This window comes from Typopeltis vanoorti, chromosome 10, assembly GCF_054136105.1.
Source record: "Typopeltis vanoorti isolate ZY-2024b chromosome 10, IOZ_Tvanoo_1.0, whole genome shotgun sequence".
Lineage (NCBI taxonomy): Eukaryota > Metazoa > Arthropoda > Arachnida > Uropygi > Thelyphonidae > Typopeltis > Typopeltis vanoorti.
The window spans coordinates 21435982-21450618 of record NC_143558.1 but is presented as its reverse complement, the minus strand read 5'-3'; the positions used below and the strand labels follow the sequence as shown (position 1 = coordinate 21450618).

General features: G+C 35.7%; 1 protein-coding gene across 1 annotated transcript in view; it reads right to left on the bottom strand.

The window, feature by feature from the left end:
* The window catches only part of LOC150102216 (leucine-rich PPR motif-containing protein, mitochondrial-like), a 394112-nt gene that overhangs the window by 58323 nt on the left and 321152 nt on the right, over positions 1-14637 (bottom strand). The window contains exons 31-32 of the mRNA XM_090399109.1: positions 12862-13054; positions 7686-7801 (exon numbers count right to left, since the gene is read on the bottom strand). Coding sequence (XP_090255235.1) covers positions 7686-7801; positions 12862-13054 — 309 coding nt within the window. The remainder of the gene's footprint in view (positions 1-7685; positions 7802-12861; positions 13055-14637) is intronic.

Here is a 14637-nt window from a genome sequence, read left to right as displayed (position 1 = left end):
CAGTTCATGTCCTGAGCAGAAATCCAACAGATATTTGCCATTATTATTAGCTTTGTGCTTTTCTCCAAATTTTCCCAAAATATTTTTGTATGTCTGACAATCATTTCCTACTCTGCTATTTAGATCCCAACAAGGATCCAACTTTTCCTTTTTCATTGTGTCCGTTGCTTTCTCTAAAGTCTCAAAAAATTTCTCCACTTCTACCTTAGTAGAACCTTCTGTGGGACCATAGGCACAAATAAGTCTCATTGTCCAATTCCCCATTCTGATATTTGCCCACATCACTCTACTTGAGACTGCCTGCCATTTAAGAAGATTAGCCTCGTATTTAGTGTTGAATACTATGGCTAGTCCTTATTTTCCTTGATTATCATTGCCTGAATATAACATTTTGTATTTATTGCTGAGAAAGATCTCACCAGTTTTTGTCTTTTTTGTTTCAGTCACCCCTATTATGTCAATCTAGTACTTATCTAATTCCTCAGCTAGCTCAATTTCTTTGCCATTCAGGCTTTTCATGTTGATAGTACCGATCTTTAACTCTGGTGATGTTGAGTTGGGGTGTGTTTTCAGATTTGTTCCAGTAGCTGACTTTTTGCTGTTTGCTCTGGTTCCCTGGTGAAAACAACGGGGCCCTTGTTTAACTGGGCGACGTCACAGCCGGCATGAAATTCTGTCATGTTGTACCATCATGTCGTCTAAATCCCAAATTGCCAGCCCATCCTCATTCATTCAGTATCCAGGTAGATACCCAACAGGGTGCACCAAGGTGAGGATTGGACATTAGGTCAGAAGCCCTGGTCAGTTCTCTGCATTCCTTTAAAGGCTATGTGGAGGTCTCTTCTCAGTTATACAGCTTTGACCCTTAAGTATCCCTCATTCTCATGTTAATATTTTAAATGTTGCAATCTGATTGTTACTCATGTTATAGTGAGTAATATATATATATATATATATATATATATGCATTGTTAATAGATTCTAATTTCCATTACATGTGTTAAACCATTTTTCAAGTATTATTAATATGATTTTTTTTCTTCTGAATTCTGAGTGAAATTCTGAAGAAGAGAAAAGATGCTGACAGAAGATCAACAAGCTCTTTACATAAGGATGGTAGAATAGTTATGAGACCGAAAGCAAGCAGTGTTTTAGAACAGAACAATTGCGACAGATGAGATTTTGAACAAGAGATGAAAATTAAATCCTCACACTGAAATCCAAACAATATTGGCATTAGTAATCAAAGGTTAACTTAATGATGATAAATAATTAAGAATGACGTGATTGCAACAGACAGGATACACCTGCATGGTCAACTGTGACAGCAGCATATTATGGAATGTTTGTAGCTAGAACCTTCAATTCTGAATGACTATGCAAGGTCACATTTCACATGAAGTATCAAATCTTATAAAAAATTTCAAACTCAATCACACAGATTAGATAACAGGAATACGAGACTCATCCAAACACTGACAAGCAGTAGTGATAAGACAGAATAGAGAATATACTGAATGCTCATAAATATTTTGTTAAATAAATGTTTGGTTTAACAATGGGAGAATTTCTGAAATAACTCTAATTTCTCAAAATCATGATTCAGCTATGAGATGTGAAGTGAATTCACTTTTTCCATTTTGTGATATTAATTTAAAAAATGCTCTTTATAATTAATTTAACTTAATTTTAAAAGAGCCTTTGATATCTGTTTCCTGTTCTCTTATTTTCCATCAATGCCATTTCTAACTTTATAAATGGCATTGATGGAAAATAAGAGAACAGGAAACAGATATCAAAGTCTTTTAAAATTAAGTTAAATTAATTATAAAGAGCATTTTTTAAATTAATACCACATAAGTGTTGTGTGTACAGGGTTGAGAAAGAAGAAATCTATTGACAGTTTTCTTCAAGAATGGACAGCCTTCCTCATGAGAACACTTCATGAGGAAGGCTGTTCCAGTGGACAGCTGCTGCTCTTGTTTAAAAGACCCAACAGAAGTGGAGAATGATGATTGCCTTCTTCATTATATATATATCACTAGCTCAGATGCAGTGTTTCTGAGTTGATAGCAAAAGCTCAGAAACAGTGCAATTGTGAGATAGATGTTGAAGTGAATTAGTGAAAAGTAGCATCTAGAGCACAGAAGAGTGCCCAAAACTATTTTTTTGCAGATGATCTTAAAACCTTTTCCATTCTTGAAATTTGGCATTGGGACATCCTCAGTAAATTACTATCCTCCAGTCTACCTGCTGCCCTCTGCAACTGGGGTAAATTTTCCATCAAACATGTCTAGTAGTGGGTGATGTAGGTCAAGAGAACAGCTGTGGATCTAGATTGACAGAATCCATACTACTGGTTGCAGATTAATTGGTGAGGACTGTCTAAAATAATGGAGAAAAGTTATCAATCAATGTCTTAACTACCTAGAGGCAGTTAAGATTGATAATTTCTCCGTTATTTTAGACAGGTAATGGTAGTTGGATAGTAGACTTTTATTGCTCTTTGCTTTGAAAGAGGGCAATACGTGCCTGCTTGCCAGATGAGTATAAAATACTGTAGCGATGATATGAGACGTGTCAGTTCTGGAGCATGTTCAGGACAAGTGGAGCGATGCTATCAGAAACAGAAAACTTATTTGTGTCAAGGTTATTTTAATATTGTTTTAATGGCTCCCCGTTCTCCCAAAAGCACATGGCACTCAGTTTCTAGTGGAGTAAGAGCAATTTACCTTAGTCATCAATGCAAGGAAGTTACCTTTAGGTGTTGTAAGATTGGTGTCACCTGGATGAGAGAGAGGTGGATGCACAGGTGACCTTTGCAAGGCACAGAAGGCACAGCTGCCATTTGGACAGGTGAGATTTCTGCTGTTGGCATTTATAAACTCATATTTGGAGTTGATGATGGTAGTTGTTTTGTATTTGTTTGTATACTTCAACAAAGGCTGATATGTAGCTGCACCTGCTGTAAGGCTGAGTCTTTTCTTCAACTGCTTTGTTAGATTTTTTAAACCAAAGCTCAGAAAGTGGGCAGGAAGTTTTGGGTAGAACGAGGAATGAAGGCTTTCATAATGGTCAGGATAACTGTGACTTGTTTGTAACAACTGTTTGGATCAGCAGAGAGTAAACAAGCTCTCCCGAAGGCAAGACAAACGCTACCCTTGTGGTGAAAGGAATCATGCAGTATGTAATTTGGATCCTGATAAGTGGACTGTGGTTGACAATTTGGATTCCTGTTAAGAGAAGGAAACTGTCTAGATGTAAGTGATGGCGAACAGCATTTATGCCAAATTGGTTTTTGAGGATGGCTTATTTTAATCACAGTGACATTATCTTATCATTGTCTGAAATATGTTTCATTATTGATTACGAATTTAATGAAAGGATAGAGCAGGGACTTGCAGTGAGAGACTATTGGACATGAATCCATAGAGAAATTGACCAGTTTCCTTGCCATATCATGATCTCAACAGTGTGTAAGACTCCTCCTTCAGGCATGACTTGACAGAGTATCAGATGAAGTTATGCATCATCAGGAAGCATCCTGACTCATTACTGATAAGGTCAGGCACATGTACTATCTGGAGGATGGCCTGCAACATCATTGTTTTTATTGATGTAGTACCCTTGAAATGGAGGAAGTTTTGGATCTCCAAGAATGTTTAGGATTCCATGTTATATGGAAAATATATGATTTCTGCACTTTTCTGGGTCTTGCTCCCACTGATGAGATTTCAATAAAAGTCAGAACTGGTTTGGGTAGTGCTCCTCCCATAACAAATAGCATTATTCATGTTGGAGAAAAAGTATGCTTTGCATTATAGAATATCATCATCTTCATGTAGTACTATTATATCCTGTACAGGATATAATAGTACTACATGAAAAACTTACATCATTACTAACTTCCTATCTACAATTTTCCTCCAAATTAGTCTGTTACTTGTCAAGATTCCAACATTATCAGATCTTATATTTCTATCGTCCAAGGCACTTTGTACCGTATCAATCCACCTATATCTTGGTCTTCCTCTGGGTCGTTTTCCTGCCAACCTGGCAGAGAACACTTGTTTTGCTAATCTTTCCTCACCCATTCTGTTTAAGTGACCATGCCACCTGAGATTAGCTCTGCTAACGCATTCCTGGATGCTGACAATGTCAAGTTCTTTCCTAATATCCTCGTTTTTAATATGATATTGCCATTGATGCCATCTGTTCATGCCTATAATCTTTCTCAGGACTCTCATATCTGCGGTCTCTAGTGTTTGGTCAAGTGTTTTACTTCTAACCCAGCCTTCAGATCCGTAAGTTAAAACTGGTTTGAAAACTGTTTTGTATACAGCTAATTTAGTGTTCCGACTAATTTCTCACTTATTCCATATGAATTTATTCAATGGACTGCCTACCATACCAGCTTTGTTGATTCTGTTGTCTATTTCCATATATAATTTACCATCTTCACTAAAAATTGTGCCTAAGCTGAAATGTTTTACATGTTCCACAGGTTCCCCATTCACAACACAGTTGATATTTTCAACAATTCTACCTATTTTCATTGTCTTTGTCTTTTTAATGCTGACCTTCATACCATATCTGTTACAACAGTTATTCAATTTAGTCAGAGAATCTTGCAGACTGGTAGCGGATTTATTTAGACGTATAACATCATCTGCATAAAGCAAAGAGCTGACATTAACATCTCCAATTTTGATATCATGTTTAATATCACTTTCCTTTATAATGTGATCCATATAAATAACGAATAACAGAGGGGATAATGTACATTCTTGTCTCACAACAGATTTAACATTAACCATCTTCCTGTACTTCATTCAATTCAAATAAAGACTAAGTATTGCTTGATATAATGCCCCATTGACACCATATAACTGTAGCGTATTGAATAGCTTCTCTCTTGGCACCTTGTCATATGCCTTTTCCAAATCGACAAAACTTAAATACAGATCTTTGTTATATTCCCATGCTTTCTCGACTATTTGTCGTAAAGTGAAGATCTGATCCTGACAGCCTCTATTTGGCCTGAATCCAGCTTGTTCTTCACCAAGCTTTTCTTCCACAATTCTTCTCAACCGTTTCTCAAGTATACTTGCATAGATCTTGCCAGGAACACTCAGTAGGGAAATACCTCTGTAATTCTCACATTCAGTTTTATTTTCGCTTTCTTACATTTGTCTCTGCATTCTATAAGAACAAAAGCTAACTTCTTTGCCAGGAACTTTTGATATGCTTTCTTCTTTTCCTTCACCACCTCTTTAACTTCCTGTGTCCACCATGGAGTTCTGATTTTTCTATCCTTGCAGACAACCTCACCACATGCCTCTCTGGCTGAATCAACCAGAGTTTTCTTCAAGGCTTGCCACTGAAACTGCAAGGTTTGGTTTCTGTTCTCAAACTCTTTCATTTTTTCTTCAATAATCTTTGTGTATTTTAGTCTCCAGTTCACATCTGAGAGCTGCTCAACTTTTATTCGCTTTAAAACTCTCTTACATGTTATTCTTTTCAATATGAAATTTAATTTTATCCTGCTCAAGACTAAATAGTGATCGCTTCTAATTTCAAATCCTCTGCACACTCTGGTGTCCTGCACCAGGGAGAAAACATCACTATCAACAATAACATAGTCAACGAGACTTTTCTTATTCCTTGCCTCTTTTCTCCATGTGAATTTGTGCACATTTTTATGTTGGAAAACGATGTTAGTAATAACCTGTCCATGTTCTGAGCAGAAATCCAACAGGTATTTGCCATTATTATTAGCTTTGCTCTTTTCTCCAAATTTTCCCAAAATATTTTTGTATGTCTCACAATCATTTCCTACTCTGTTATTTAGTCCTCAACAAGGACCAACTTTTCCTTTTTCATTGTGTCTGTTGCTTTTTCTAAAGCATCAAAAAATTCCTCCACTTCTGTGGGACCATAGGCAGAAATAAGTCTCATTGTCCAATTCCCCATTCTCATATCTGCCCACATCACTCTACTTGAGACTGCCTGCCATTCAAAAAGATTAGCCTCGTATTTTGTGTTGAATACTATGGCGACTCCTTTTCCTTGATTGTCATTGCCTGAATATAACATTTTGTATTTATTGCTCAGAAAGATCTCACCAGTTTTTGTCTTCTTTGTTTCAGTTTGTTGCATTATGGAATTCTATGGCAATTAATGTGAAGCCATCAGATTCTAGATACAAGTAGCTTAATCATAAAGATAATTCACATCTTTGCTGTTTAAAAATAATGCCTGTTTGGTATCAAAGCAGAAAAAAATTTAAAAAATAGAGAAACATTCCATACTTGAGAATTTTGCTACAGAATTCACAAGGAAAAAGACCTGCCAGTTCTCATTCACTGGCAACCATGCAGTGAATATGAAGAGTGAATGTGTGTACTGAATGCCTCAAAAAAATTCCTCCATTTCTACCAAGGAAGAACCTTCTGTAGCACCATAAACACAAATAAGTCTTATTGTCCAGTTCCTCATTCTGATATTCGCCCACATCACTCTATTTGATATTGCCTGCCATTTAAAAAGATTATCCTGATATTTAGTGCTCAATATTATAGCTACTCCGTGTTTTCCCCGATTGTTTTTTTCCGAGTATAACATTTTGTATTTGTTGCTTAGAAAGATCCCACCTGTTTTTGTCTTCTTTGTTTGTCATGACTATTATGTTAATCTGGTACTTATCCAGTTCTTCTGCTAGTTCCAGTTCTTTTCCATTGATGCTTCTTACATTGACAGTACCATTCTTGAGCTCTACTGATATTGAGTTGGGATGTGTTCCAGTAGCTGACCTTGTGCTATTTGACCTGGTTCTCTGACAAAAATAAAGGGGGAGGGGGCATTTTTTTTTATCCAGGCAACACCCAATCTGGTATGAAATTCTGTCATCTTGTACCATCATTTTACATTGTAGGTTCAGCCAATAAGAATACAATTTAGTCAGCTAAATACCAAATTGACAGCACATTTTCGTTTGTTCATTATCTGGATAGATAGCTAACAGGGTATACCATGAGAAGGTGAGGATTGGACATTAGGTCAGAAGTGCTGGTCGGTTCTCCGTATTTCTTAAAAGAATACGTGGAGGTCTCATCCCAGTTATACAGCTTTGACTCTTAAGCACCCCTTAACATGACTCCATAAACTCAATGCTCTGAGGGGATAATTAATTTGATATGCCTGTTAATTGCATGTATTCTCAGAATGACTTCTATATTTCACAGGATGAAAAAAGTTGAGTTTCTAGGGAAGAAAAAAATCTTCTCACTTCCACAAGACTTTCTAACTCATTTTCATTGGAAAATTTCTTATAAATATTAAAGGAAACTGTGCTGCTACCAAATGAACTACAGATGCTCTGAGTAATATTAAATAAATTTTAAACCTCGTAAGTTATCCTCTACACAATTAAAAAACATTTGACTTGTCAATAAAGTCCCAACCTAACAGACATTTCCAGAGAAGGAAGTGTCTGTTAGGTTGGGACTTTCTCAATGATTTGTTATAGTGATCATATATGATCACTATAACACTTACATTAACTATAATTCAAGTACACAATAATAATAATAAATGCTAGAAAAACATCAAAGAGAACTGGTGAACACTTTGAATGAATTTTTTTTTTAACATTATTAGTGTTTTGTAACAATTAGGAACTACACCTCTTTCTTTCAATTCTGGATGCCTTGAAAGCATTGGAAGAATTCCACCCAAAAATTTAAACTTCGCTTCATTCATGGAGTGTTCTGTTTCAGCTAGTAGTTCTTCCTGTCTGCCACTGTGAAGAGAAAACAGCAAATAATAAAACTCTATATATGAATACTTGATTTATGAAATTTTCAGCTGAAAGCATAGTCTACATATTTATGGTAAGGTCATGTTGGAATAACTCAAATGTAGTAGCAAGCATCTTATCCCAGGCTTACTGATGTCTATTACATCAATAAGCCATGTCTTGGGCAGTCCGTCAAACAAACAAAACAATTTTATTATATAGAACTTTATATTACAGTAAAGTCTCAATCATTCAGCTATAGTAGGAGAGCAATCTGCTAGTTGAATAAATGAAGGTACAATTACATGGTCCTGTACTAGCAGTCAGTCAGTCGACACACTTGACAAATCAAGGGTTTGTTAATTCTAGGTTCATTCACTTGAAGGTCAGATAACTGAAAATATACATATCCTTTTATAGCATGTATCTACACACACACACAGCAAATGGTTCAATTTAACACACAACTGCAGTGTAATATATTAATCTAAATAATATTATTATATGTATTAGCTACCAGAACACATCTCTGCTGCTTTTAAATTAGCAGCATATCAAAATAATGAAACATATTTAATGATGAATGGATTAACATAATATGCAACACATGTGTTGTATATTATGTTAATCCTCATGTATCTTACTAAGAATAATTTCTAGTTGGTAGATGGAAAACTATCACCTGGTGCCCATTTCTTTTCTTTTAAAACAACATCCACCAAATATTACATGACAGTTGTAATACTTATAGAACTTACAGGAATATTGAGCTTATCCATAATACAATTTTTGAAATTTGTCTGTGAAAACTGTCATCTGAGAGTGACTGCCACCTGGTGAAGTTGCGAACCACTCACGGCATTCAGTTCACTAGAAATTAACAGCATGTTACTATTATAATAACGGAATTAATTCACGTAAATTATTCTTTATTCGTAGAATTTTCATCTGAGTATCACAGGCATCATCGGTACAGGTGCTAATTAAACAATAACTGTTATATTCACAAAGTGCCACCTAAGTAGCTAAGGTTAAATTTCCTAAATTTATTTAATTATTATTATTTATTTATTTTTTTAATAATTTAAAATTAATTATTAAACAATAGTTATTTAATTATTCACTTATAATAATTTTACAAAAAAAATCATTTTTTTTAAAATTTATCAATATATATGTGTGTGTGTGTGTGTGTGTGTGTGTGTGTGTGTGTGTGTGTGTGTACAATTACATGTTAGGAAAGATTTGCTGCTTTATAAAGTGCTATCTCCCACAAGGGGGAAAGAAGTAGACCATCAAATCTGTTCAGGTTAGGGGAGTGAAGTAATGTTTCACATGTTTCTTTGTATAGCCGTTCCATTAGGAACCAACTTTTGTGAATGACTTTTGTCTTGTTCCACTTAACTCTATGTCTGGTGCTGATGGCATGTTCTGCAATTCCAGACTGTTCGGGTTCAAGGTACTGGATGTACGACTGGTGTTCTTCTAACTGGACCTGAGCAGATCTTCCTGTTTGTCCAAAATATGATAATCCAAATGAGCAGGGAATCTGGTAGACACCTGGATAGCTGAGATGTGGGAGCTTGTCCTTTGGAGACATTAGGAATGTGGAGATTTTTCTGATGGGTCGAAAAGCCACACAGATATTTAGTGGTTTTAGCACCTTAGCTATGCATTCACTAAGGTGGCGCTTTGTGAATAACAGTTATTGTTTAATTAGCCTTGTATCTGTACTGATGATGCCTATGATACTCAGGTGAAATTTCTACGAATAAAGAATAATTTATGTGAGTTAATTCCATTTTTATAATAGTAATATGTCTACTCACGGTATTTCCTTACTGAAACTAACAGCATGTTAAACTACCCTGAGCCTCTAGAGTGTATCAATAGGCCAGGACAACTCTAAGGTTCAGAAAACATTCTAAAGTACCCAGTCAGGAAAATATACAATGAACTCCCCCAGTTCCATCAGATTTGCCGGAGCTGCCCTCTAAAGATGTTCAATGGAAGTTGAGATAGTGAATATGGAAACAAATCCATCAAACTAATATCATTTGCATGTTCCCATTACTACTCCTGAATGACACTTGATTTGAGATATGGCAGATTACCTTCTGAAAGGGTCCATCATATGCAAAGCAAATGAAAACTATGAATAGGTACTTGGTCACTAGTGATATTTGAGTAGGTCCTGAAATTCAAACTTGTTTGGAAAACCTGTTCTCATGAAGTAACATAAACTAGAATTTAACACTCCATGTGACCTTTCTCCAGTCCCCATATGGCCAATGCTGATGTTCCCTTATTCACCTCAACTGTAGCTGCTTGTTTTTGTTGGACAGTGTTGTACTCACAATGGTCTTCTGCTACTATACCTCCTATGGAACAGTGCTTGATGCATGGAGCATTCAAATGTACTTTCTGGTTATACTATACAGCCATTTGACCATATGAATTACACCTATTAGACTATATGACTGGATCATTACTTTGTCTTCCTCTAAAAACTGATAGTTATCAGTTTTTAGAGGAAGACAAAAACATAGTTATCATCAAGCAAGCGGAAAGAGGCCTCTCCAGTATATATGGAAAATCAGAGAGCACTTCATTTAATATACATCAAGTGTAGAATTAAAAAAAGCCCTCTAGTAAATGAGGATACTCAATGCAAGAATGAAATATGACATTTTGAAGAAAAGGTTAATAAAGAGAGAGATAAAAGCTAATTTATAGCCAAATATATAAAGTGAGATATGTGTAAGAAATTTTTGAACAACTTTCTGAAGTCGTTCAAATGAAAGTATAATAGCTCAAAAAGTACCAAATTCATTGCTAACTTTACCTATTTTTGTAATTATGTAGGGCATCTATTTGTCCTACTCCTACTATTATACCTGCAATAAGTCATTCTGAAATGTATATAGGATATATGAAAGTCACAAATTAGATACTAATATCATATTTTGTAGAAAGATCCACAAAAACTATGTTTTATCTATTTAAAAGAATATAAATTATTCATTTCTCATAGGATTAAAAAAAAAAAAAAAAAAAAAAGCTTCATTCAATTCTCATCTATCTCAGATGGTTGAGTCTCCTAAATATGGACTTTGGGAAATTGACACAGCAGGCATTGTTACTCCTCTGCTGCAATCCCTTAGAGAAAGGGAGCTATTTTATGTTTGTAGATAAACATGTTCACAGAACAAGTCTGCCTATTTTGAGGGATGAAAACTCTCCACCATATGAGACTGGCTGCCAACCCATGTTTTTCCAACCAAAGGGCTCCATCGAAACCAACTAAGCTGCTAAAGAGGCTCCAAAAAAAAGCCATTGGGAACATGAAATGTGGAAAATTTAAACATTTCAGGTCAAACACCAATGTGTAAGATTAAACAGAGCTAAAACTCACCAAAAGGCTTTGGGGTCAGAGACACCTAATCAGGGTAGAATACTCATATTTTATCAATCTAAAAAAGAGAAGAAACACAATTTTTCTTTACATTCCCAAGATATAATTTTTATATATGGAAGTGGCTAATAAAAATTAATATGTTAATTTTACTCCTTTACCAACTTTGTTTTTCATGAGTAAAAAACTAAGTTTATAATAGAATAAAACCTTGACACCTTTCTCTAGGATGAGCTAACTTAAGTAGTCTGAGCATTTTTTAAATTAAAAAGACCTAGAAAATGTTTCTCACATCTTTTCCAGAAATGACACTTTCCTTTTAGATAAGTATCACATCTGAAGTACATGACAGAAATATCAAGATTAGAAAAGCAGGTGTCAAAGCAAGGATAGGAAAGAAAAGACATACAGGGAGCCAACAGAGAATTATCATCATCAGACCTCCAGTAAATTAAGGACTCATCGATGGATGCCATACATCACCCATACCTTTTTTTTAAACTCATTCACTCTAGATGCACTCACTAATTCAACAGGTAAACTTTACACTCACTTATAGTTCAGTGAGAAAAAAATCTAATTCTCACCCATTTTTTGAGTGCACACAAACTTCCACGGATGCCCGATGTCCTCTCATCACATTCCATATAAAAACTTCATCAACTGATATCTTATAATACTCTCTCAGAAGTTTATAGACTTGTATCATATCACTCTCCTTTCTTTTACTAGTGCCTGAAGCCCATATACTCTTAATCAATCCTCATAATCTACATTGCATAATCCCAATATCATTTTTGTAACTCTTCTTTGCAACCTTTCTACAGCTTCTTTATCCCCTCAGAACCCAAATCTATGCACAGTAGTCCAGATGCAGTTGTATAAAGGCCTAGGAAAGATGGAAAATGACTTCTATATCCTTGCATTCAAATGCTCATTTCAAGATTGCTCATTGCAATTAGTCTCTTCTGAGATATATTTGCAGAATAATAAGGAAACAGTATATCGAGTTCCAAATGCTTACATTTCCGGCATCTCAGAACCAGAATTCTTATGAAATACAATTTAGTGGCTATTTTTCTTCCTATCAACAAATTATGAGTTTATCTTTTGAAGATGGTTACCATCTTTAAAAGATAAATCATTTTCTCTAGCTCTCCCTGGTGCCTACCAAGTTCCTTGTGACTGTCAACATTCCTATTTTGGACAAACTGGACACACTGTAGAGAAGAGAATACAAGAACACTGATCTTACATTAGCAACAGTAAATCTGAAAAATCTGGTTTGGCACAGCATGGAATAGATAGAGACCACAATATCCTATGATCTGAAACATGCTTACTTCAATCAATATTGGTATAAATTTGAATGCTTATTTAAAGAAAACACTGAGGCCTTACTTCACTGTCTGAACTTAAATGGGAACAACTGCGTCTCTCTATCTAAAATATGGGAAAGTCTTATTTTAATCACATATCAATAATTTTGTTTTAATAGCTAATGAATTGCAGAATAATGTCAATAAAAACTAAAGTAATGAAATTTTGTGTTGAACTATTATAATACTCTTCCACTGTTTAAAAGAATATATGCTGGAAATTGATAATACCACTAAAACTAAATTCAGTCAATATTATTATAACACACCTAAACACATATGCTGCGCCAATAAAACCTTCCATGTTTGTTTTTTGCAAAACTGAAAGTGGGAGTTGACTAGATAAAACTTTTAAAGTCTGAATATCACCATTTCTAGACACTTTTGAGAGGAAAAACCTCAGTACTCTTCTCGATGGCAAAGCATTCTGTGATAGCATTTCATCTAATAGCTTGCTTCCCTCTAAAATAGAAAATAAATAAAATAAAAATTACTTAAGAATAATGTTTAATAAATTATACAAATAAATAAAAAATATATAAACAAAAACAATACAAATAACACCTAATTAAAGTAACTCACCCCCCCCCCCCCAAACAAGATACATTAATATATCCAAATACTCAGAATATTCAGAAACAAAAATGGATAATATCAAAGAGATCTTACTTGTAACAAACTTTTATAAGAAATTCACCATTATAACACACTATTCTTATCTTATGAATCTGCTACAGCGAGAGGTGACTATACTGGGAAGGGCAATTAACAGCATGACTGATGCACGAAACCAAATTATTTTACAAAGAGTCCTATTTATAATTATAAAACTTACAATGCAAACTCCTGATTTAACTACTTAAAAGAGATAAATATATCAAATAAATATGCTTTGTAAAGAGCATATGTTTGTGCATAAAGACGTCCACAAGCAGACTTGGAGATCGCCAGACAGTAGAACAGCTAACCAAATAGACGTCACCACAGCTCCATCTCGGATGTGAGAAGTTTCAGAGGAGCAGATGGAGATAGCGACCACTATCTGGGATTTCAGGAATAGAATTGCGGTTCAGAAGCCTGCGTGTCCTACCATTCGATCGGCGCATGGGACCTGGACAAGTTGAAAACAGCGGAAGGCAAGCAGGCTTTCCAGTTAGAGTTGCAGAATCGTTTTGGAAAGTTACAGGAGGAAAGGATGATCCGGATGGGATGTGGGACACCATCAAAAATACAGTCGCGTTAGCTGCCTCAAGAACTGTGGAAAAGAGAAAGAGGAGGAGAAAAGCATGGTTTAATAGAGAGTGTGAAGAAGCTGTAGCGAAATGAAGGGAAGCACTATTGAACTACCTAGCGGATAGCAGGAAGAAAGCTGCATATGAGAGAGTGAGAAGAGTGGTGAATACATGTCTACGCAGGGAAAAGCAGAAGTATCTTAATGAGAAAGTGGCTAGTATAGAGAGAAATAGGGTGATGAATAATGGACGAGATGTACCGGATGATCAAAGCTATGCGAGGTGCCCAGACACATGCAGCAACCATAAGAGATGAGAGTGGAAATCTATTAACAAACTCAAAAGATGCTCTCGCTCAGTGGCGTAGATATTTCGCAAGCTTGCTGAATGTCAATGCTGGAACGTCAATATCGGAGGATTATACTCCTTATCAAACTGCTGAACCATTTATTAAAGAGCCGACATTTAGTGAGATTACTCGTGCTATCCGCATGCTGAAAAATAATAAGGCTCCAGGAATGGGCTGCATACCGATGGAGCTCCTGAAGAATGGTGGTGGTGGTGGTGGGGGATGTCCTGCTGGAGCAGCTGCACCAGCTCATCTTGATGATCTGGCGAGAAGAACTGCTGCCGGACAAGTGGAAGGAGTCGCTGATCACCCCAGTATATAAGAAAGGAGATAAGGCTCAATGCGGCAACTATAGGGGCATCTCACTGCTGTCAACTGGCTACAAGGTGCTGTCTAACATCATGCTAATGCGCCTCACACCATATGCAGAAGAGTGCCTTGGTGACTACCAGACAGGCTTCAGG